General features: G+C 39.8%; 1 protein-coding gene across 6 annotated transcripts in view; it reads left to right on the top strand.

Moving 5' to 3' along the window:
* The window catches only part of CEP350 (centrosomal protein 350), a 94,964-nt gene that overhangs the window by 57,829 nt on the left and 12,748 nt on the right, over positions 1–24,387 (top strand). For 3 of the 6 annotated variants that reach the window (XM_089515918.1, XM_089515915.1, XM_089515916.1), the window contains 10 exons: positions 5,596–5,683; positions 9,044–9,190; positions 9,850–10,001; positions 12,470–12,592; positions 15,065–15,264; positions 18,287–18,480; positions 20,238–20,382; positions 21,072–21,253; positions 21,718–21,854; positions 24,196–24,278. In XM_089515918.1, the coding sequence (XP_089372044.1) occupies positions 5,596–5,683; positions 9,044–9,190; positions 9,850–10,001; positions 12,470–12,592; positions 15,065–15,264; positions 18,287–18,480; positions 20,238–20,382; positions 21,072–21,253; positions 21,718–21,854; positions 24,196–24,278 (1,451 nt within the window). The remainder of the gene's footprint in view (positions 1–5,595; positions 5,684–9,043; positions 9,191–9,849; positions 10,002–12,469; positions 12,593–15,064; positions 15,265–18,286; positions 18,481–20,237; positions 20,383–21,071; positions 21,254–21,717; positions 21,855–24,195; positions 24,279–24,387) is intronic. The other 3 variants (XM_089515917.1, XM_089515920.1, XM_089515919.1) reach the window with 3 other exon arrangements.

Raw genomic sequence — 24,387 nt, 5'->3', positions numbered from 1 at the left:
TGGCGCCTTGGGGGATGCCAGATGTCATCTCCCTCTTAGAGGAGCAGCCGTCTCCCAGCTTCACCATCTGGAATCTACCCGAGAGGTAGGAGCGGAACCACTAGAGTGCAGTGCCCCCGATACCCAGCTCCCTCAGGCATTCCAGAAGGATACCATGGTTGATGGTATCAAAAGCCGCTGAGATGTCCAAGAGCACCAGCAAGGTCACATTACCCCTGTCGGTGCCCAGACAGAATCATCGACTAAGGCGACCATGGCAGTCTCCACTCCGTACCCCGCCCTGAAGCTGGTTTGAAATGGGTACAGATAATCGGTTTCATCCAAGACAGCTTGGAGTTGGAAGGCAACCGCTCTCTCAATTACCTTGCCTAGAAATGGTAAATGGGAGACCGGTCTATAGCTGTTTCTCACCAGGGGGTCTAGGGAGGGTTTTTTCAACAGCGGTTTAACCACTGCTAACTTCAATTCAGATGGGAATTTGCCCTCCCTGAAGGATGCATTTATTATAAGTTGTAATAGTGTAATTACTGCATCTCCACCCTGGGCGGTCAACCAAGAGGAGCATGGATCAAGAGTGCATGTTGTCTTCCTAACACTTCCAAGTAGCTTGTCCACCTCATTGGTATTTACAGACTCAAAGTTATCCAGTTTAACACAGTCCACAAAAACGCTGGATATCTCTCATATCGTTTCTCTTATAATGCCGGTGTCAAGATCAGCCCTTATCCGAAAGATTTTATCTGCAAAGAAGTTGTTAAAGTTGTCACAGCAGGCTTTAGTTGGTTCTAGTATAGGGTTTGGGGAGGGGGGGCAGCTGAGTCAGCTCCCTCACCACCCTGAACAGCTCTGCTGGATGGGACTTTGCAGACACAATACATGCAGCATAGAACAAGTTCTTAGCTGCACCTATTGCCACTCCATAGGAATACAAAAGATTCTCATGGAATTTCTTGTTGGACAAGTGCTGATGTTTCCGCCAGCAGCGCTCTAGTCGTTGCGCGGCCCGCTTCATTTTGCGAAGATCTTCAGTATACCAGGATTTTCTATTAGAAGCGTGCCGGAAAGGATGCTCGGGAGCGATGCTGTCAATAGCCCTGGTGAGGTCATTGTTCCAGGTATCCGTCAGGGCATCAACAGAATCGTTGTCAGTTCCAACATAAATCCCTCTAGGGCTTCTTGGAACCTTTTGGGTTCCATCTGCCTTCGAGGGCGGACCATTTTAATAGGTCCTCCACCCCCAGGGGGGAATTGGGTAGTTGCCTTCAGTCGCACCTTGACCAGGAAATGGTCTGTCCATGACAAAGTAGAGGTCCCTAGTACCTCTGCCCACGGATTTTCCTGGTCCGTATTAAAGACCACATTGAGTGTATTACCTGCACAGTGCTTGTATAAGTATGTGGTGGTGGTAGGGGACTCCTTGCTGGGGGATACAGAATCAGTAGTTTATGGGCCTGATAAGATGTCTTGAGAGGTGTGCTGTCTTCCTGGGGGGAAACTCCTCAACATAATGGCTGTCAAGGCTCGTCCACCCTACTGACAGTTATCCCTTCCTTTTGGTTCACATGGGAACCAATGCCACTTGAAGACATAGACTTCAGAACATCATAAGAGATTATGCGGCTCTGAGAAGAAAGCTGAAGAACCTGAATGCACAAATTGTAATTTCATCTCTTCTCCTAGTTGAAGAGCATGATTCCGGAAAGGTGAGAAAAAATAGTGCAGGTGAATAACTGGCTCCACAGATGGTGCTGCCAGAACAATTTTGGCTTCTTTGACCATGGCATCAGGCTTCATGAAGATGGACTTCTGGCAAGGGATGTGTTGCACTTCACAGCAGTAGGTGGAATTTTGAAAATTCTGATCTGGAGGGCTTTAAATTGAGTTGTGTAAAGGAAGGAGACAGTCTTCTTGAGGGCAGGAGTTCATCAAATGCTGGAAATAATAGCCTGACTGTTACACAGGGAACAAGACAAATAATACAGAAACCCAACAGTGGGAGGAAAAAACCTTAAATACTCACAGGCAGCTATGGGGAATGGCCTTAGATGTGTATGCACTAAGGTACAGAGCATGGAAATAAAGAAGATGAAACCTGGTGGGATGAGTTTCATAATTGGAATGTAATAATAGAGGGTTATAACCTATTTCAGAGAAATACACCAAACAGGCAGGGAGGAAGAGTAGCAATATATGTCATTATATGTCATGAAAATTATTGATCTCTGCAGTTTATGGCAGATTCCACTCTGGATACTGTGGCATTCTCAGCTAGAGCAATTGGGTCTTTTGCACTGTCAGGTTCTTCCGAATGGAAACACTTCACTCTATTCAGGAAGCTCTCAGACAAGGCAACATCCTGGTTTCTATGGACCTCCTAGGTTGCTTGCATGTCCTGATTTGTGTGAGTAGTCTGAAGTTATTGCAGTTTGTCTTCAGGAACTGACACTACCAGTTATGTGTGATGCCCTTTGGATTGCATGGCTGCATCTGGTTGATCTCATGAGCTTAGCTCGTCTTCTACAACTCATGATTTTGCCCATTCAGATTGTTCCTGCCAGGCCTCTGCATATGTTTCTGAGTCTCTACCAGCTTCTTATTGCTAACCTCAGGCTTGATTCAGAAGTAAGTAGAGTCACTCCTACCCCTGTTAGAAGCTTGGGTATGTCTCACTCTATGGGTTATTCCTGTCACCAACCCAGAGAATGCTACATTGGTTACTTACCATAAAGGTTCACTCTGGGTTGTTGAGAGGATCTACTCCTCCCTTCATAGCTACTTAGGGACTGCTATTTAAGTGTGCTTTTTCTTTCAACTGAAGGACATTTCTCTATTTTTCTCTGTTGGGTGCTCTTTGCTCTGTTAGAATCATAGAATCAGAGTTGGAAGAGACCCCAAGGGCCATCCAGTCCACCCCCATGCCATGCAGGAACACACAAAGCACCCCAGACAGGTGGCCTCTGTTTAAAGACCTTCAAAGAAGGAGACTCCACCACTCTCTGAGGGAATGTGTTCCATCGCGGAACAGCTCTGGAAGTTGAATAGCTCAGGAAGTTATTCCTAATAACTAGGTGGGATTTCTTATCCTGTAATTTGCATCCATGCAGTGATTCCAATCAATGATCTGAAAAAATTAAATTGAAAAAAAATTTAAAAATTCAGAGCTATGATCCCACAAATTAGCAGTTTAAAAAACAAAGGAATACTCTTTCAAGCTACAGTGACAAAATTATGCTCAGATTTTGGAAGTGGGTCAGGCCAAGAACTTTTCAGCACCTCATAATAGTTTATGATCTATGCTACAGTCTGCTACTGGTCTCGTTTTTGCCACAAGAATAGAGCTTTTCAGTGTTCTGTTTCCAATAGTCTATCTGATTTTTTTATTGGCCACCCAGTGATGTCTATGTGTACAATTTCTCCCTGGTTGTATGAAGAAAGTATGTGTGATGAATAGATTGGTGGCCTCACAAACTCTGATCAGTTGTATCAAAGGACATTTTACTAGGGTCATAGCATCTTCGGCTGCCCTACTACATGGTGTCTCTCTACTAGACCTTTGTCCATGGTCTCATTTTCTGACCTTTCTTTGACACGCTGTTTAGACTCCAGGGCCAGGGCCAATGCTGCTTTTGAACAACATCCCCATCCCCTGCAATTTACCACTACCATGCACAGGGAGAGGGCGGGATTCCTGCCAAGCTACTGAGCTCTAAAATCTAGTCATGGTTTTTGTGCAGTTGCAAAACCCCTTTGTTTCAGGGCAGAGGATAGAGCTGAAAAACCACTTCTGAGTATTCCTTGCCTAAGAAAACCCTGTGAAATTTATGAGGTCACCATAAATCAGTAGGCAACTTGAAAGTACATGAGAACACACACACACACACACACACACACACACACACACACACACGTAACCACTCAAAGAACCAGTTACAGGTAAGCAATTTGTTCTCCTTTCAAGTGTTTTCTGTTCTGTTTTTATACTAGCTATTGGTTATTTTTGTTGTAATTCCATGGTTTCTCTGAACAGTTTCTTTGACCTTCAGACACTTATGACTCCAAACCACTTTCATAAACTATGTTGATTCCATGGGGAAAATTGTTCTTGCTGTTGGTCACACTAAGAATAATCTTTTTTAAAGAGACAAATACATTGTTTATTCTTGTCAGTTTGCCCACATTTCACAGGCCAGGGCCAACATATTTGAACAGCTTATTGTAAGTTTACTCATTTGCAAAAAGTTGGTTAGCTTTCATTCAGCACCTACCAAGATGGGAAGCTCATTAATTTGCAAATCTGTGAGAGTTCTAAAGATGCCTTTTTGACTCTGAGCACAGCAGCTCATGGTTCTGAGGCTTCAGCTGAGTCTTTGATACAGTCCTAAGACTTGGCTAAATCTTTGACATTGATGGTGGACTTGACCCTATCTGGGATCTCAGATATGTGAAGTGCTTTATCAGACTTAATGATTCCAGATGGTTATGTCAATAATATTCTCCCCCCTCCTTTAATTGGTGGTGGGAGAGGTGGGTTCAGAACAGTCAGTCTTAAGGACATCTATTATCACATTGCCAATCATTTCTGTCATTCAGTACCATTGCTTTGCTTTGGATGACAAGTTTACATTCTGTGCCTTCCCCCCACCACCACCACCAAAAATAGGGGGGGGGGGAAGGATGAAGCACCTCTCCTGGTAGTCCCCAGGAATGCTTTTTCAGCTTTTATATAGATTGCTAAGGTTCCCTGCACTGTTTAAAATTTTCATAAAATACAAATTTCAGAACCAGAAATGAACTTGGGTGGATCTGAGAACGAGATTTCTCCATCTTTAACCCAACAAGAACCACTTTTACTGCCAAAACTGCAAAGAAATTTGAACAGTTAGCTACCACATCTTTAGATAATTTTGTCATTTAAAGTAGCCTTTTTTTGTAGCCGTTACTATTGTGTGTGGGTCTAGTAGCAGGCCTATTACTACTACCAGGTGGCCTTGTCAAATTTTGCTTGCAAAGAACACCATGGCAAGCATTGATGATACATATCACTTCACATGCTGTTACAGCAATGTGTATCTCTAAGATCAGGGTTCCAATATGTATTTTTAAATGTGACATTCAATATAAATTTTATACATCTAAGTTTACAAAAGTAACCAACTATAAGATTGTATTACTAACTCTTGAGATTATTTTCCAATTAAAGAAAAAAACTTCTCTGCTTCTTTATGCCACAGAAGGCAGTTTTAGGGGACTTGGGCACTAAATGTTTACCAACAACACTCAATGAGCCCTGAAATGTGCCAAATGATTAAAGTAAAGGCAAGGAGGGAGCAGAATTCTGCTTCTGGTTCCTTTTTTCTTTTTAAATTTCAGGGGATTTTATCAGGTTTGGGGGAGTGCTGTCTCCTCTTCTGTGTGTTGTGTATTTTTAATAAAGCAATATTTAAAGTCTCCAGATGCAGGGAAATGCTTCTGATATAGAAATACCAGAATATATCTAAATACAAGTTGTATATAAAAACTGTAATATAAAACAATAACAGCATATATGGCTATATATGTAATATAACTTAAACTTTTCTGTTATTAATTTTCCAGGCATTTACGAGACAAAGGAGAAGATGACAAAATGCCGCCACTCAGAAAGAAACAACGTGGCCTGCTTCTGAAGCTGCAGCAGGAGAAGGTAAAAATGAATCCTGGTTGCACCGAGGTACTAGGTTGCACTAGGTCATTAATAAATTTTGGATTGTGTAAGCTAGGGAATTTTTTCTGATCCTGTACTCTGAACATGTACAGTGAACATTGAATACCAAGCTTAGCAATGTGTTCCCTCTCAGTGGTAAAGAGGAACCTTCCACTGCTTTATTGAGGAAACCCCTCATCAGAGACCTCTTTAGGTCTTTAGTAGTCATGCCAGGAAGAAAGTTGTTCACTACTGCCCAACATTTGTAGGCTTCCTGCAAGAGAACTATATGTCATCTTTCAACTTTAAGCCCAATGTTAAATCAACACATCACTTTTATTTCTATACGATTTGAAATTTACAACCAAATAAGAATACAACAGTAGAACTAGGCTATGTCAAACTACTTTGGCTTGATTTATAATATGCATAATAATCATATATTGACCAAGATCCTCTGTTATCTTGGCAGAGTATAAAGCTCCACCAGGTGTGTCTCTGCTTCCTCCCCCTGCTCCCAGTCCCCAGCATTTTCACAACATACCATTCTGCTGTAGTGTGCCCACTTAGCCATTTAGTGATGGAGCAACCAAAACACCCAGTATTTGGCAGGTTTGCAGCAAGATGTACAAAGAAAACATCTTTTTCTACACCTCCAGAGGACCACTAGGAGATCTAGGAGGAAGCTGCCTTATTTGTTTATCTGGCTGCAGAAACACAGCCAGACAGTGCATGTTACTCGCTACTCTCACCCTAGTCACAAAATGGCCATCAGGCTTCACTGCAGCAGAATGCATGGGCATGGGGTTGTTGTTCAATGCAAGTGCTGGATGCCTTTTTCCCCAATGACTTTAAAAGGATATATGAAGGCACAGTGCCTGTGTATGTCACCAAAAGGATTCCAACCATTATATAAAAACAGTACGTTGCATAACAAACCTTATGGAAGTGGGGTGCAGATCTGTGGCAAAGCCATCACCATGTCCAGAGCCTTATCACGGCTACAGAAGGTGCTCTTTGTTTCTATCCTATAGCAGCTGTTCAGATGGCAGATGTAGTTCACCAGGACTTGTGGGAAGACACATTAGGGAAATAAGGCATAGGATCCTGCAGACTCATGACTTTCCCCAATATGACCTTTTCCACCCTCACTACTGCCCTGACTATGACCAGTGGGACAGCAACAGCAGTTGAGCTTTCTGTCACTGCACTGCAATAATCTGCAACAGCAGACCTTTCTCTATTAGTGGATAGGAATATCAATAGCATGGTGTGGCCCATCAGCCATAATATTCTATTCTATGTTATTCCATAATAACATAGAATTGCTCCATAAATACATAATGCTGAAACATATTTTTAATTTTTAAATGCATTAGTTGTTCACATGTTGATAGGCAGTTGTTGTACTATTCAATAATACACATTATGTGTGTCTGTGTAGATGGTTATAGAATTTCAACACTCATTCTGTTGTATTTTCATGTTTCATTATGTTGAGAAAACATTTTCAGTATTGACAAATTCTTATGTTTTGCCCAATGGCACCTGTGTTCATGGGACTTCACCAATTACTGTGAGCCTAAGAGACAGGTACTTGCATAGAGAAACTTGGGGTTTTCTTGGCAAGTTTCTTCAGAGTGGGTTTGCCATTGCCATCCTCTGAGGTTGAGAGAGTGTGACTTGCCTAAGGCCACACAGTGGCTTTTTATGGCTGAGTGGGGATTCAAACCCTGCTGTCCAGTCATAGCTCAGTGTTCAAACCACTACACCAGGATGGCTGTCTCATAACAGTATTTATTTATTCCTACTTCCAAAAAACCTTAAAGTAAGTTACAGTATTTACTTGCTGGTTTTTAGAAAGTAGCAATAGTAACTGAATGATTAATAGAACTATGTAAACGAGATATGAACAGCTATTGGCAGTATTGTATCTCTAATTTACTGTTTAAAGTTAAAACAGTACATTACAAATATAATGCTGTTAAAAGGACAATGGTAGCCACTTCTGCAGCTTCTCAAACAATTATTGCTGGCTTCTGTTCCTGACTCTCACAATTCCTCACTGATTAATGGTTGTTCTGTCTCTTCACCACAATACTACCTTTCCCGAAGTGTCTTCTTAGTTTGTCTGCTTCACACTGCTACAGCCTCCTTTCTTCATTCTCCTCACTTGTTTGCTTCTTCTTCAGCTATTTCTGTTCTCTCTGATTCTTTCTGTCTACCACCAAGCCATTTTCTTCTTAAACTCACATCCTACTGTGAGCTCTTAGCTGCCTGCACAGCTGGGCCACTGCATTTTTATTTTATGCATAAAGTAATTCAAAACGAATGGTGCAAAACTAAAGCTGTTCTTACTTGGTTTTGCACCATTCTTTTTGAATCCCTTGGTATAAATTTTATTATGGGCCTTTAATTCTCAAGAAGCCACATCTTATGTTAACATTGAAACTCAGGTCAGAAAGCAACAAGTAGTTCTTGATCATACACTGTTTTTATGATAGCCAAAACCTGTAGTCCTATGAATATTTATTTAGAAGTAAGTCCTGTTGGGCTTAGTGGTTTCAGTTCTAGCTCTAGTTCTGTAAAATGAAGAGTTCATCTTCCAGGCTTTCCTGTCTCCCCACTTTTTATATAGGGTCCTGTGTTCCCTAAAAATCTTCCCCTTTAGGCTAGAGGTCTCTTGACAATGGTGTGGATTATGATGTAGAGAGCTACAGATGGAAGGTGAAGTTCATAGAAATGTGTTGTGCGAGTGGAAGCTTGTGATATACTTTTTAGTAAATTTACGTAAAATCAGTCTTGTAATAATACCTACAGGAGTTAGGTAGGCTTAAGCAGACATGGTCCCTGCTTTGAGATTAAAGTAGACATAACTTATAAGGAAAGTGAGCCTCATTGGGTGAAAGAAACTGAAAACTGGTGATAAAATGCTTTACTCAGAATCAGAGAGTCAAGGAAGGAGAAACAGAAATCATGGGAGAAAATGTAAGCTTCAGCCTGTGTGCAACAGAAGAGATGCTTTTGGGGGGCGGGGGGGCGGGGAGAAGATAATTTTTAACAAGAAGAATAGATGCAGCAAAATGAAGGGAGTGGGAGAGTATGTAGAAAAATAAAAGAGAAGATTAGTAGGGGCAAGTACTCAGGTACATACATGTTAGAATAAGCAGCTTACAATGCATAGAAGAAAAACAATAAAGATATCGGGAGCGGGGAGAGAAGCAGTGGTTGAATCAGCAAGCAGAAAAGAATGAGCAGAATGGCAAAATGAAGTGGAGAAGAGGCTGGAGATGAGCAAGAGGTTCACCAGTATGAAAATTACTGCTTTTGTTTTGCTTTGTTGTGCTTACCCAAAAAAAGGCTGAAATTAAGCGTCTTCAGGAGGCCAATAAGGCAGCCCGGAAAGAGAGGCAGCTGATCCTTAAGCAACAAGAAGAGATAGAACGAATACGTCAAACTACTATGAAACTACAGGAAAAACTGAAGTCTGCAGGGGAAAATAAGCTGGTAAGCTATACAGCAAGTGCTGAAATCACCCCTCTGACAAACAGCCAGTTAATGTGCTATTTTAGTTCCCAGATTGAAGAACTGATGTTCCTTGAGACAGAAAAGAGCGGGTATACCTTTGCAAAATAAACAATTGAACCTAAAAACATGGTTGGCTTTTTAATAAGTACTTACTAAGAAGATAAGATAAATAGAGCAATCAATATATTTATGAAACAAATAATGTATAACCAATAGCAGAGTGCTTGCAGTACTGCTACTTGATTCATCGTAGTCAAAAGACTATTTTTTAAAAAAATAATTAGAAGGGTAAACTATATATGATAAAGAAAAATGAAAACTCTTGTTGGAACTGCCGATGGTGATGATGAGTCTACATTTTTCTGACTTTACTTAAGATATGGGTTAACTTTTATATATAACTGATATAAGAGACTTTGCCATGAAAATTTTAAAATCCATCAATTTTTCCAGATTTACATACGTAAATGAGCTAGCAAGTTGTGATGTTTTAAAAGTGCAATTTTTAATAAACTTCCATCCTAAATTTAGTTTTTGAGATAAGAGAGTTGTTTTTCCATTTGAGAAACTGACAAAACTAGAAACCGGCATAATATGCTTCGCAGTGTTTAAATTAATTGAAGTTCTTATCATTGTAGGAGCATCGCAGTGAGGATGATGTGAAACAAACTCATTCTTCAACCCCACTACCAACAGATGCAGAGACAGGCAGCCCTTCTTCCATTTCCAGCTGTGAGACAAGTAGCATTATGCAGAAATTAAAGAAAATGCGTAGCCGGATGGATGAGAAGTAACTATTTGTGCTTCTTTTATTGCTAACATGAGTAAATGGTTATGAGGTTACTCTGTTCTTCAGAGTTTGGTTTTGCTTCCTACAGCTGCAGAGGTAGTTTGATTTAACAAGCGTTGTTGATGGTTTGGCGTTGTACATTGAACATATGAGTGAAAACAAACACACAGAATTGCCTTTTTATCTAATCCAGTTACTGTCTACTCTTCCTGGCAGCAAGAGATTCTTTGGGTAAAGAAGAGTGCTCCCTGTCCTGCTGTGTGAAGTATTCTTTAACTGAAGATCCTGAGGGTTGAGTCTGGGACCTTCTGCATGTAAAGCATGTATTCCTTTCCTGAGTCATGTATAGACCCTCTGTAGGTTACATTCTGCAGTAATTGAAGCCTGAATTCTGTACAGACAGATTGCTTACTGCACAAGGCATCATACAGAATGTGATACATGTCTCAGTGCAGTTAATAAAGAAATGTCTTTTCTCTTCTGAAGTTTATCTCCAGACAACCAGGAACTTGAACAGTTAAACATGATGGTACAGATTTATCTGAAGAACAATTGCTTCATACTGTAGCATGGTGGAACATTAATTGGGCTGAGTATTTACAAATTAATGAACAACATACCTGTTTCCATTGAGAAATGTTTTGTGTATCCTGTGTAACAGGCATCTTGCAAATATACCCATCATATTGAAAGAAAAGCTGACAGATGTTTTGTCTTATAACTGTTTTTACAAATCATTCTGAATGTGGTCCTGGATATTTCATCTGCTGAAAATGTCTTCTTGTGTCTTCCTCCCCCATTGTTACAGATTCAAATCAATATGTGGGGCTCAGGTGTCTGTGTCCTAAGATTTCATTAAGCATGCTACAATTTTCCTTCCCATCCAAGCTTTCCTAAAAGCTCCACTAAAAATAAGAAAATCCTCTGGAGATGTCCTGTGTAGTATAAATTTGGACAGCAGTAATGGAGGCACAGCAGTTCACCTCATCTTTGTTTAAAAGAAACACCCAATATCATTGTTAGGTTTCAAGCTAGTACTTTTAAAAAAGATCTATTAGTTTTAAGACTAGAAAGTACAAATCTCCTAAACCCAGTGATTTAGTGAGATAAATAATATTGATACTTAATGCATTTTCATAAAGACCAGTTTTATGTCTACGTTTGGCAAAGGTGCCAATAAGACAAACACAGTATTAAAGTAAAGGTAAAGCTTTCTCCTTTGACAAGGTTGTCAAGTTGTGCCCAACTGTAGGGGGTGGTAAAGATAAAGGCAGGTTGAAGAATTGTGCTATCTCAACCGTTCCACAAATACTCAGATTTATCTGGCAGTTTGAAGAAAATATTAGGATTGATCATGGCTAAAGAAGAAAGTGGAAAAACTGTCTTGTGGTTTGCATGTGAACAGGAGCATGCTCTGTCAAAGAATTAACCCCTTGTGATTCAAACTCCTAACATGGAACCACCTAAACAGAAATGATTCTTTGTGCTGCTTTGTCTTAGCTAGTCCTTACTGTGCTTTATAACTCCTAGTTTCTATGAGTAGCATGACTTTTACTTTCTAACACCTTTCTCAGCCAGGTAGTTTTTCTGGTTTAAAAAAATTAGCCATGAAGATATTTCACAATAAAATTCTGTTCTAATAATAATAATTAATAATTTGTTTTATTTATATACCGCTATTCCAAAGATCATAGTGGTGAACAGCAAGTAAGCTAATTTGCCCCCCAAGACTCTGGGTACTCATTTTTGCAACCTCAGAAGGATGCAAGCCTGAGTCGAGCTTGGGCCCTTTTGCTGGTCTTGAACTCGCAACCTTGTGGTTTTGAGTGAATGGCTGCAGTACAGGCATTTAACCACTGCTCCACCAGGGCTCCTAGTACACATCAGTGCTTGAAAATGGAAGTATAAGCGGAATCCACTCAACTGCTTGTGCAAAGTAGCACCTTATGAACTCATTGAGTTTACACAATACAATTCATAAAGTTTATTTTTTGTCGTTATTTAAGTTTTTAGACAAGTGATGCTGTGCTACTGAGGCTATAGCCCAAGCTTCTTCTTTGGAAGAGTTCATTCTTTTAATTTAGATGGCTAATTCTTTGTTAGTATAATTGGGACTAGAACACAGCTTAAAACTTTGGTTCAAATGGTCAAAATAATAGACCTTTCAAAATGCAGTATAGAAGCCAATAGATGTGATCACTTTCTTTAAGTACCAGAAAAGAGGCTTGAAAAAGCAGAAAAGGACATTTACCACTGCAGGAAGTGGTAAGCTTTTGACAGAGAATGGAGGATTGTAGTGAAAACACGGTTTAGCTTTGTTGCCTTTAGAGTCTGCTTGTGGAGTGTTGATATGTTTGACATTTTGAGACTTATTTAAGACAAGACTCTGTGTTAGATGCTCTCCTACTCTCGCTTTTCTGTCTGTTTCTTGCTATCTTGGCTTAAAACTCTTCCTCCTTATTTTGTAGACACTGCTCTCCTGTTCACTACTTCTTCTCTGTCTTTACGTCTCACCACTGGGCTTCTCTCAGTGTCTGTTTTCCCAACCTCCATCCCAAATTCCAGCTGTATATCTACAACCAATTGGTCAGGTAACTTTCTACCTTTTTCAGTGGTAGACTCTTTGATCGAGCATGCTCTGTTCAGTTTTACGTGACTAGGAAACTCTTCATAAGGATATCCCCCTACAGACCTTTCTCTCTCCTATGTAAAGTTTTAAGGCTGATACTGCTGCATACAGACTTGCTTTAAGCTAACTAATGTATAAATTGGTGTTGGATACCGACCGAGATCACCAATTTCATTTTTAAAAAACTCTGTACAAGTAAAATTTAATTCAGTTGTTGCTTCTTAACCTTTCCAAATTGGTACTGAATATAAAGTTCTCCATAGAAATGAACCCAATTTGTAGATAAGAATAACAATGCAAACTAATCAAACTTATTTCTATTTCTGGTAGCTGTATTTTTCCTCTAATTATTTGGGATGATTTCATGTTCTAGGGTTGTCAAAAAACATGGATACAGGAGGAAGGAGAAATACAAAAATGAAAGCTTATTGGCCAAGAGAAGGGTCATGTAAAAAGAAAAAAACTGTGAATTACAGAGGCTTCTGCCTCCTTTCTTAGCCATTTGATTGCTTTATGTTCAAACCTTTTATTCTTTCACCATTTTGAGTCCTTCCTACATATTTCCAAAATTGTCTCTGTGGTTGTGAGCTTCAGTTTTATGGTTTTTTTAACTGGATGTGATCAATCTCATAGTTTTAATTTGTGTGAAACAAGGATTTAATTTCTCTTTTTAAAATATTGATAAACAAATTTCCTCAAGCTGTTAAGGTTTTTAAAGACAAACAAACTTGTTCACTTTGTATCATTTCACAAATCCTTGCAACAGGAATCTAGCTCCAAATTTATTGGAAGTCCATAACTAAGTGAACGTTAACACCATCATCATGACCAATGAAGTTGCCAGGAAGTACAGGTCCGAGGAACCAGTTGGCAGAAAAATACCCGAAAGGTGTGGGTGGGTCCTCCTTAGTACCAGCTTCCCCTGCTGCTTCTGTGAGAGGATGGAGATGACCAAGACAGGATATTAGATTTCCAGTGCAACATATTGGCAAATCAAAAGATCACAAGGAATCTGATGCCAACAAATTTAAATCTTTGGAGCTTAAAGTATAGCTCATATTTGTGTATTTGTTTGTTAGCTGTCACTGCATTGGCTTTAAGTCATGTGCATTCTAGTTGAGCACAGGAACATAAGCCTAGCCACCAGCACACAACTGTAGCACACCATTAATTTTCACATCCATCATTAAGAAGGATTCTTCACCCTGATGTGGACGTTTCCATTTTGTCTTTTGTGGGCATTTGTTATAACACAAACTTATGAACAAACTATCTTTGTTACTTCTCTACCAAATGTCCTTATGATGCTAAAGAGATTCAATGAATGCCCTCTTGAGGAAGAGATCCTCCTATGCATTGCTTTCTTTTGTGGGATATATAGTGTAAATTTGTATTTTGTTGTATAGAAGTTTCAGGTATAGAAGTTTCAGGTACTGCTAGCAAAAAGCCCTTTGTATTGAATGGTTTCAAGGTCCTGTGGAAAGTCACAATATCAGTTACCAAATGTTTGTTTCTATATTAGCTTGGGGTTGTTTTTTTTACCATCTTCCATTGTGTCCCATTGTATCTGATCCAGCTCTGCTATTAGGAAGAATGATGCCTTGCCTCCAGGAAGAACATTTAGGATACTATTCAAAAGGCATTAACTTACTCTTCAATTGTTATGTGTGTCTCAATAGATGCTATTTGCATTTTCTGTCTTGGGCAACAAAGTGCTGAGGCAGTAAACCATTTTGCCTTTAGAATTTAACTACTTTTATATTCTTACTACTTGAATGTTTTGGAGCCCCTTTTTCATTGTTGGGACCATTCAGAAACAGGACAAAATAAGTGGTTTGAGGGAGAGGGCTTAATGCTATCTCAGCTGCTCCTTTTTGGAAGATTGTGATGTGGAGTGTAACCAAAAAGTAAGCTTGGTATGGAGTTCTAGATTACTGCTGTTGGTGAGAGAGACCAACTGAATTTTACAATTATATGAAAAGCTGTATTGGGATAAATCTTTCTCTTAGCAGTGCAGTTATAAATCTATGCATATTGATGGTTTTAGATCTATGTATTTTGATAGTTAGGTGTAGACTTGGATGAAAAAATCAAACTGGATGAGAGGAGGACACATTTTGAGTTGTGTGTGTTTATAAGGGGGGATTCCATTAATGGCTACAGATTTCCCCTTCATGATAAACATAGTAATTTACAAATTCATACATTTTGGGTTGGTTTTTCACAGAAAGGAAAATGTGTAGAAATGTGTGGAGTGGGAGGTATTAACTTCAGGGTTTTTACCTCCCACTCCTTCATCTGTTCAGGCTGTATTCAATGTGAAAACACGGCAATAACTGAAAAATTATTAAATTGAATAATACAGTACATCCTTCCACATTATATTTGACACTTCAGGGCACTGGTGATCAATTCTTCATTGCTTCTCTGTCAGGTTTTTAACTAAGCGAGAACAAAAACTGATGCAGCGTCGACAGCATGCTGAAGAACTGCTACAGTGGAAGCGCCGTTTAGATGCAGAAGAAGCAGAAATACGTCAAATAGAGAAACAAGCGTTAGCTGCCTGGGACAGAGAGTTGCTCAAAGCAAAGGCAAACAAAAAGGGTGCAGGAGACCAGAAATCTGATCAGAAAGGTACAAATATGAAAGCTGTCTTTGGAAGGAATGTCCTGATTTCATAGGTTTTCTTCCAGCAGGTTGCTGATTGTGTGGCAAAAGCCCATAGAAGTGGCTCCATCAAGTTGTTTCTGACTTATGGTAATCCTAAGGCGAACCAATCAGAGGGTTTTCTTGACAGGATTTGTTCAGAGTGGGTTTGCCCTTGCCTTCCTCTGAGGCTGAGAAAAATGTGACTTGTCCAGAGTCACCCTGTGTGGCTTTATATTGGCATGCTATTTGTTCCTGTTTTGAACTCTGTGGATGAAGGCATTTTGGGGTAGGATTTTTGCCACTGTTTTGACATGGCAGCAAAAGATTTAACACTGAACCTCCATTTGCATATCTTTTCCCCACTGCTTCAAGGTTTTGTCCTCACCTGGGTGACGTATATTAGGCTACACATTGACACATGAGGAGAGAGGAAAACTAGCTAAAGTAAAAGCACTTTGAGTACTTTGTTGTAACTAGGGATGTGACACTAATTTGTTGCAGTTTGCTAAGTATACACGTTTTTGTTTTCTCAGACCCTTTAAATATCTATTTACAAGCTGAGAAATTTGTCACCTGCTCACCTAAGTGTGAGAATTTTCAGATCGTTCTTTCATGAATGAACTAATGGCACAGGCACTTCCACTGGAAATTTGCTGTTCTGAATGTTTTTATTGCTTTATTGCTTCAATACTTTGCTTAGGCTGAGCAGTTAATCATTTGCGGGTTCAACTGAGTCTGTCTCTTGCATGGGTCTAGCTTAACCTGGTACTTTGGGGGCTATCTTAGACTATAATAAACAGATAAAGGCAGAATAGTAAATACATAGTCACTGCCTCTTTGTAGGAAGATATTTTAATTTGGAGTGCAAGAAAACTGCCGTATAGGAGAAACCTTTGATCCATTTTGAAGTTGGAAAGGCCTAGCAATGTAGGATGGTATTCTTGGTACCATATATACTCGACTATAAGTCGACCTCATGTATAAGTCGAGGGCAGGTTTTGGGGGCAAAATTATGGATTTTGATATGACCCGTGGATAAGTCGAGGGTAAAACTTAGGTTCATGCAAAAAAAGGACCTAAATGATGAAGCAAAGAAAAACAATGCCAAAGAACCTACAAAATTATGGCAGGCATAACTGTTTTGGCTCACACTAGAGGCCGGATGGAAGAGAGTAGAAGGAGGTCAGTGCTTCCAGGACAGATTGCACTCTTGCCTTTAATCAGGGGCTGGTTCTCTTTTTAATAAGATTTAAAGAATGGTATTTACATTGACCCGTGGATAAGTCAACCTAGGTTTTTGGGGTCAATTTTTGGACTAAAATTTCTAGACTTATAGATGAGTATATACAGTATATTGACAATGAGATGTTGAAATTGTGGTAGTGCTGTTGTTGGTGTGCTGTTGCTGGTGTATTAGACATACAGAAGCACTGTTTATTTCTTTCAGTATGAAATCACTAGGAGATAGGGCAGTGAAAGATGTGATTGCTCAGTTGTTACAAGCATGTGTTTATTTGTGTTATGCCTAGTGGTAAGGCATGAAGACCACAAAATGTCTGGGTTCATTTACACCTACAGTAGCAACAAGTGCAGCATTTACTGTGTCAACACCATTGGATGAAGGCCATACAGAGGGGTGGAAGAAACCTTCTTCATTTATAAGATGTTACAAAATAGGCAAGTATATATCAGGACACACATCCTTTAGTCAGAAAACAGGCAGCCACATCCATCCAAACAACTAAGGGCTTGGATGCATCCCATGAGTATGTGAATGGCTCCTCTGCATTATCCAGAGAATGAAAGTTTTGGTACTTACCATGAATAGTTCTTGGCTGGCTAGAGGAGCAATCCATCCCTGCCCAGAGTTATGGCTGAATATATCCATATGTGCAGAAAAGGAGGGGTGTGTGTATTTATTAATAAATTTAGAAGTTGTGTTGAGAGATTAATAGAAGTTGTGTTGAGAGATTAATAGAAAAAAACAAGACTTTACAATTATCATAAAAGGGAGAGGAGTAAACAATCATAAATAAAGAGAACTAAACTCAGGTCTTGTCAATCACATGCAGGAAATAACCATTGTATAGGTTTCTCCCGTAGTCCTCCAAAAATGACCATGAAATACCAACCCTTCATTTTCATTCATTGTTTTGCCCCTAAACAGAAGCAGGAGTCACATGATCTTTAGAACCTTAATGTTTATTTAAAACCAATGAAAATCATTTAGGATGTACATACCCCCAAAGGAACTGTGAATGTATAATTCCCCCATTAGCATATTGCCTCCTTAAATTTTCTAACAGTAAGGCTTCTTAAGTGGGTTCATCCTCCACCTCTTCATTTTAAAAAAATGAGAAAGTACTATGAATAGGAAAATGAAAACATGGGAATTACATGACATTGGGTAAATAGGCTCCAAAGGGGGCAAACTTTCATGCTTAACAAAAGCAGTAGTAGGTTATGCAGTAGTTGAAGGAACAGCATATGTTGTTGATCTATTCATTGTTCCCTGCCTCAGTCCAGGGGGAAGCATAGATAAGAAATAATAGTAGTTGTTGTTATACTTTCAGGAAAAAATAGGAAAATATGCATAAGGTATTAAACAGCCTTCTCCAACCTAGTATCCTACAGATGTAGTCTACAGTTCTCATCATACCCACCCAGAAGGAATGTTGATTATACTGGCTGGGTACTATTTTTTTAATTTAAACATATTTGAAGGGCACCTGGCTGGGGAAAGATGATAACGCTTGTGCTTTTAGCACTCGGTGCTGTTACATCTTACATACCTTGCATAGAATCATTTTATAGAAATTACTTCAGTTCTCATAATGTTTCCAGTTAAATGTCATAACAATAACATTTAATTGGAAACTGTCAACTACATCTCATTTTCTATGTCATTGTGTGTGTCTATAACAACTTGTTACTGTGGGGATATACAGACCTTTAAGCTGTCTCTCTTTCTCTCCCCTCCCTCCCCCCGGCATCCCCTTCCTCTCAGAAACAGCTAGTGAAGAAGATTCTTCAGTACCACCTTGTTCTCGCCTGAATAGTGAAAGCTCTGTGCCAGAAGAATTGGGCAGCTTACCTGTTGAGTCTAGGCCAGCAACGGTCCCCGAGGACCAAGACAATACACTTACTGAAGAAATGGTTTATACACAAGAACTAGAGTCCTCTGCCTCACCTGGAAAACATGTAAGAGACTTTTATTTTAATTAGAGATCTAAATATGATGTATAAACCATATTTCTTTTGTCATTCAAGATAAGGTTTTTGGTGGAACTGTGAACTAGACTAGAAAATATCAACTAGACAAGAACATATCTGAAGTCATATTTTTCTTTCTGATGTGATAAAGGGTTTTTGGTCCAGAACACACTGCAAGGCTTTGAGTGACCACAGTTATGGGAATCATAGCACCCCAAAATACAGCCCATGCATGGGCAAGGGGCACTCGTACTTGAGTTTGACCTGTTCATGAGCCAAATGGCAGCCAACACACTGCCAAGTCCTGGTTTTGGGAGAAACAGCAGATCTTTATGTTTCATCCACACAATACAGGATTTGTATTATGGTTCTCTGATCGTAGAAGCCACCATGTGAAAATGTTTCTCTGAACCTAGTTCCCCCCCCCCCCCACACACACACACACTCCTGCTGAGTTGGATGGGACCCCTTGAGACTACCTTTTTATCTAAAATAAACCTCGCTGCTGCCACCCCCTGATGGATTATCCTTTCTCACCCCAACAACACAGCAGGACTTTGCTGGGGGATTCCACAAATACTTTTCCTTACCAACTTAGGAAAGAACAAGTCATAGAGGAAAGGAGTTTAAAGAAGCAGAGTACTTAAAAAAAGTTTTATTCTAACTGAAGGAGTCCTGGAGCAAAAGGATATCACTATATGAAGGACCAACTTGTCCTCCAGGCACAAACACAAAGCTACCATATATACTCGACTATAAATCGACCTCATATATAAGTCAAGGGCAAGTTTTGGGGCCAGAATTATAGATTTTGATATGATCCAGGAATGAGTTGAGGGTAAAACAGGCACATATAATAAAGGGTGTAAAGAATGAAGTAAAAGAGAACAATTCCAAAAAACTTACAAAATCCCAGCAGGCATAACTATTAGTGCATATACTAAAGGCTGGATGGATGGGAGAGTAGAAGGGGGTCAGTGCTTCTAGGGCAGATTAAACTGTTGCCTTTCACCACACACACACACACATATATACACACACGCATACAGTCAACCCTCTGTTTTCGTGGGGGATCCGTTCCGGACCCCCCCCCCCATGTATTGGGGGGTTTCATGTATTCCAGCCCCATTGGCTTGAATGTAGGCATGTGGCTGCGGGAGTGCGTATGTGCAAACCTCGGGCACATGTCCCATTATTTCCCCCTCCATTCATCCCTCACACATAAGCGAGGGACTCGATTTCCAAAACCACGAAAACAGAGGGAGGACTGTATATGTGTTAAAATGCAGTACTTACATTGACTCATGGATAAGTCAACTCAGGTTATGTGGGTCGATATTTAAACCTTAATTTCTAGACTTATACATCAATACAGTGAACACTTGTTATACGCTGGGGTTTGGTTCCAAGATCCCCCGTGTATAATAAAATCCGTGATGCTCAAGTCCCATTAAATATAATGACATAGCTTAATGGTGTCCCTTATAAAAAATGGAAAATCAAAGTCTGATATTTGAAATTTATACTTTTTTTTAACATTTTCAAACCGTGTATGTTTGAATCCGTGTATAAAAAATCTGTGTATAAAAAGGGTCAAATGTATATACAGTAAGTTACAATCATTTCAGCCAAACCAATTTATGACCAGAGACGGCTTTCCATGTGTCTTATTAATTAATTGAAACCATGAATATTTTTCAGAATACTGTTTTTACAAACATATTACTCTCTTTCCTTTTGAATAGTCACCTTCCAAGAGTAGTGCATCCATCTCGAAGCAAGCATCTAGCAAAGCAACTCACAGAACAGGAGGGCAACCTCATTTATCTATAAAATCCCAGGATGTTTCCTACAGTTGGTCTGATGAGTCTTTGTCCATGACTCAGTCAGGTAAGCATTAAATCTTTAAGGTTACTGTCTTAAATTTCAGCCACCACCTGTCAAACTCAACTTTTAGGAATTACATTGTATTCTTAATTCGTCTCTGTAAAAATGGTGTGTAGTTGTTAAACTAAATATTGCTAAGGGAAATGTAGATAGGGTCACTCTAGAGAGCTTGTGTATTATGCTGAATGCCAGTGTTTCTTTTTGCCCACCATTTTCAGGTGGTGGGGCTAAATCACATTGATTCTGTGTTTGAAAGGTTTACATATAAAACCTTAATATGTAAATGTTTTACTTATAACTGAGGATGAGGATGCTATCAAAGTTTCATTGAAAATATTGCAGAAATGCTTAATTTTGCTTAAGTATCAGTAAGACTTGACTGCTCCTAGAATTATAAAGAGTACAGCATTAAATATGTGTTCATGTATTTTCATCACATTAGGTGACACTTTACAGCATGAACAAAAATCATAGGGTCATGTCCAAAAGATGTTACAAAGTGAACAGAGAAGTAGACAAGGCACGGGTAAAAAGAGTGTAACCTGAACAAAAGCAATGGGATGTATTTTAACTTTGTTAGTGTTTTGGTATTGATTAAAGACTTACTGAGATATTTTTTTAAAGTAAATGTTATAGGATACCTTGTAAGTGATCAATTTTTGTAAGATGCAAGTATACCTTTTCTCTTAAAGTATTCAAATATACCTTATCAGAAACTACGTCTGATCAAAGTGATATTGAAAGCCGAATCCGAGCCTTGAAGGATGAGCTACGGAAGAGAAAATCTGTTGTTTACCAGCTGAAAAAGGAACAAAAGAAGAGACACAAAGAGAGACTGAAAGCCCAGGAGGCCAGTTTGATCAAACAGTTAGAAGTAAGAATTTCTTGGGAAAAGATCTTGCAGAAAAACAATGTATCAGAGTGAATATATTTTCTTGCCTGCCTTCACATAAAAAATATCAGTGTTACAAATTAATATGCCAATGTTTCCTTTAACCCCATGTTGCAATGAATTAATAGATATACTGTATTGGAAAATTTAAGGTGTTTTAAGATTTTTTCCCTCACTGATCCAGGGTGGTAGTGATGCTGACGGAAAGCATTAGAAATAAAAATATTCCTAATTCATTTAGGATAGTTAATAATCTAACAGTTGAAATGAAAATATATCCCAGATATTCTTTAAATCTTGGATGTCTCAAAGTCAATTTAATATTTAAAACCAAGCAAAAGGATATCTTCACAATTATCCTTCATTTACATCTGTGGGTAGCTGATTTTCAAGGTGAGAGACTTCAGGCTCACAGATTCTTTATAAACTTTCTTATCCATTGCCAGACTTATGATGAATTCATCAAAAAGACTGAAGCAGAATTGAATCATGATATGGAGGCAACACCTACAGCGAAACCTCAAATCAAAACACTTTCTTCAGCTACCGAGAAGCCAAAGATCAAACCACCTCCACTCCATAGGTAATACAGTGGCTTAAATTTAACATTGTATTGCGGATTTTCTAGATATGCACCCTTATTCTATTTAGAAAAAATTCTGCTTCTTCCATGTATGTAGATGTAGCATAGCTTACTACATTATACTGAAAGAGAGATCAAAAGGTATTGGCAAATTGATTTTTTTAAAAACCCTCCCCAGGTACCAAGATTTTGTCTCGTGTGTAGTGTCAAGTATTGATATGCAGTATTTTAAACATCACAATATCCCCCACTACTCAAAACATTACTACTAGTTGTTCCACATTCACCTTCTCCATCCCCGACCCCCAATTTATAATAAAAGCCAAAGGCTAAGAGATGCAGAAATTAACCCCCTAGCATTCTATATGTACACAGGTAAATGATATGGAATATAAAGTGATGTAAAGACATAAAAAGATACAAACTTAAGATCAGCATGTATCTAATTTAGTACGCACACCCCAACTCTGCCCCCAGGGCACCATGATGCCATGTGCTGCACCACACAGCGCACAGTGTCACGGTGTTGCATCCAGATGATGCAGCTCCAAAGGAGCGCCTTAAACCTGCGGCACCTCATCTATTGTGCCCCTTACATGGTGCAAAAAAGAGCCACTTTTTGCGGCTCCTTTTTGTGCCCTGGAAAGCCCAGATCAGGGCCGTGGCATGCGGTTGCCGTGGTCTCGATCTGGCGCAGCTGGAGCAGGGACATAGCCAGGATTTTGGGAAGGGGGGGGGCTCCAGACTAAGTGCTACCATTATAATGGGGCTTGGGTGCAGTGGCGCAGCAGCACACACCATTCATTTTATCTAATGGAGGGGGGGGTCCGGACCCCAAGAACCCCCCCCCCCCTTGGCTATGTCCCTGGCTGGAGGCAGCTAAAGGCCACCCCTTAGGGGCAGTCTGCACAGCCTCTAAGCCTCCATTTAATCTTCTCTGTGAACAGAGGTCTCTGTGGGGTATAATGTCAAAAGAGTTTGCACAGTCTGTTATGGACAATAAAAATGGAAAATGGAATTAAGACATTCTCTAAATGAAGCTATGCATTAACCAGATCTCTGAAATTAGGAGACCTTGTGGACTGTGGGATAGAACATTGCGTGTTGGGATAGCTGGGTTTGGCTTTTGACGTTATGCCCTAATTCATAAGGAAGAGCCCTCCCTCCAATCCATCTGCCTTGGTCCAAGCCTCAGAGGGAGAGAAGAACCACTGGACCTCATCCCCTTTCCCTCCATCATTCCTGTCTCCTTTTGTTTCATGTCTTTTAGATTGTAAGCCTGAGGGCAGGGAACTGTCTGATTAAAAATAATAATTGTAAGCCGCCCTGAGAGCCATTAGGGCTGAAGGGCGGGATATAAATACCTAAATAAATAAATTCAGACATGAACATTGACTAGATCATGAATGCTACTGTCTAGATTTGTTGGGGGCAATTAGGTTACAGTTGTAAACCGCTTAGAGACTGCTTAGTGTGGTATGAAGCAGTATCTACCATATATACTTGATTATAAGTCAACCTCATGTGTAAGTTGAGGGCAGGTTTTTGGGCCAAAATTATGGATTTTGATGTAACCCGAGGATAAGTCAAGGAGCATGTAACAAAGGATCTAAAAGATGAAGCAATGGAAAATAATGTCAAAGAACTTGCAAAATTCCAGCAGGCATCATTGTTTGTGCTCATACTAAAAGCTGGATTGATGAGAGAATAGACGAGAGTCATTGCTTCCAGGGCAGATGAGGCTCTTGTCTTTCACCAGAGAATGGCTCCTTTTTGAAATAAGAGTTAAAGTACAGTACTTACTAAGGTTTTTTGGATCAATTTTTAGACTAAAATTTCTAGACTTATCCATGAGTATATACAGTAAAAGAAGCTGCTATTGCCATTGCTAGATTTAATAGACTCAGGGCTATACAGACCACCCCAAAGGGGCGGTCTGCAGCCCCCCTTTCCTGGCTGGATTGGGGCCGCGGTAGCCTCACGCTGCAGCCCCGATCCGGCCTCTGGAGCGGCTCCTTTTTGCACCGTCCAAAGGGTGACATTGCTGTGGCAGCACGACTGTATGACACCCTTTCGTCACTGCATCATTCCGTTGCCTGGAATGGCGTGCGGCATCATGATGCTCTGGAGGGGGAGTCAGGGCATCCAGAGTCAGAACACTGTGCCCTGACTCTGCCCACAGGCCAGCACAAATTAATGAATGAATTGCCCCTATTTCCCTGATAGGTGGTTCTTTAATTCTCTTCCCTGTTTAGTGCCTTATCTGTAGTGCATCATTTGTTGGAGAGGTTTGTCATTTACCCATTTTACATGTCCATGCCTATATCTGTCTGTATTTTAGATCTGAGACATCAAAAAGCTGGAAATCACTAACTGATTCTGAACGTTCTAGAGGATCCTTGGTGTCCATTGCAGAGCATATTGGTACGTAGCTTGGAAAACAAATGCCATACTGAAAACTTGGCATCTATTTACACTGTGCAAAAAGTCTGAACCAGATATACTAATATCGAGCTAAGAATATTCTTCTTTT

Source organism: Sceloporus occidentalis, unplaced genomic scaffold (genome assembly GCF_023333645.1).
Source record: "Sceloporus occidentalis isolate IW3139 unplaced genomic scaffold, rSceOcc1.0.p SCAF_3, whole genome shotgun sequence".
NCBI classification, from domain to species: Eukaryota; Metazoa; Chordata; class Lepidosauria; order Squamata; family Phrynosomatidae; genus Sceloporus; species Sceloporus occidentalis.
This window is presented reverse-complemented; position numbering and strand designations above follow the sequence as displayed.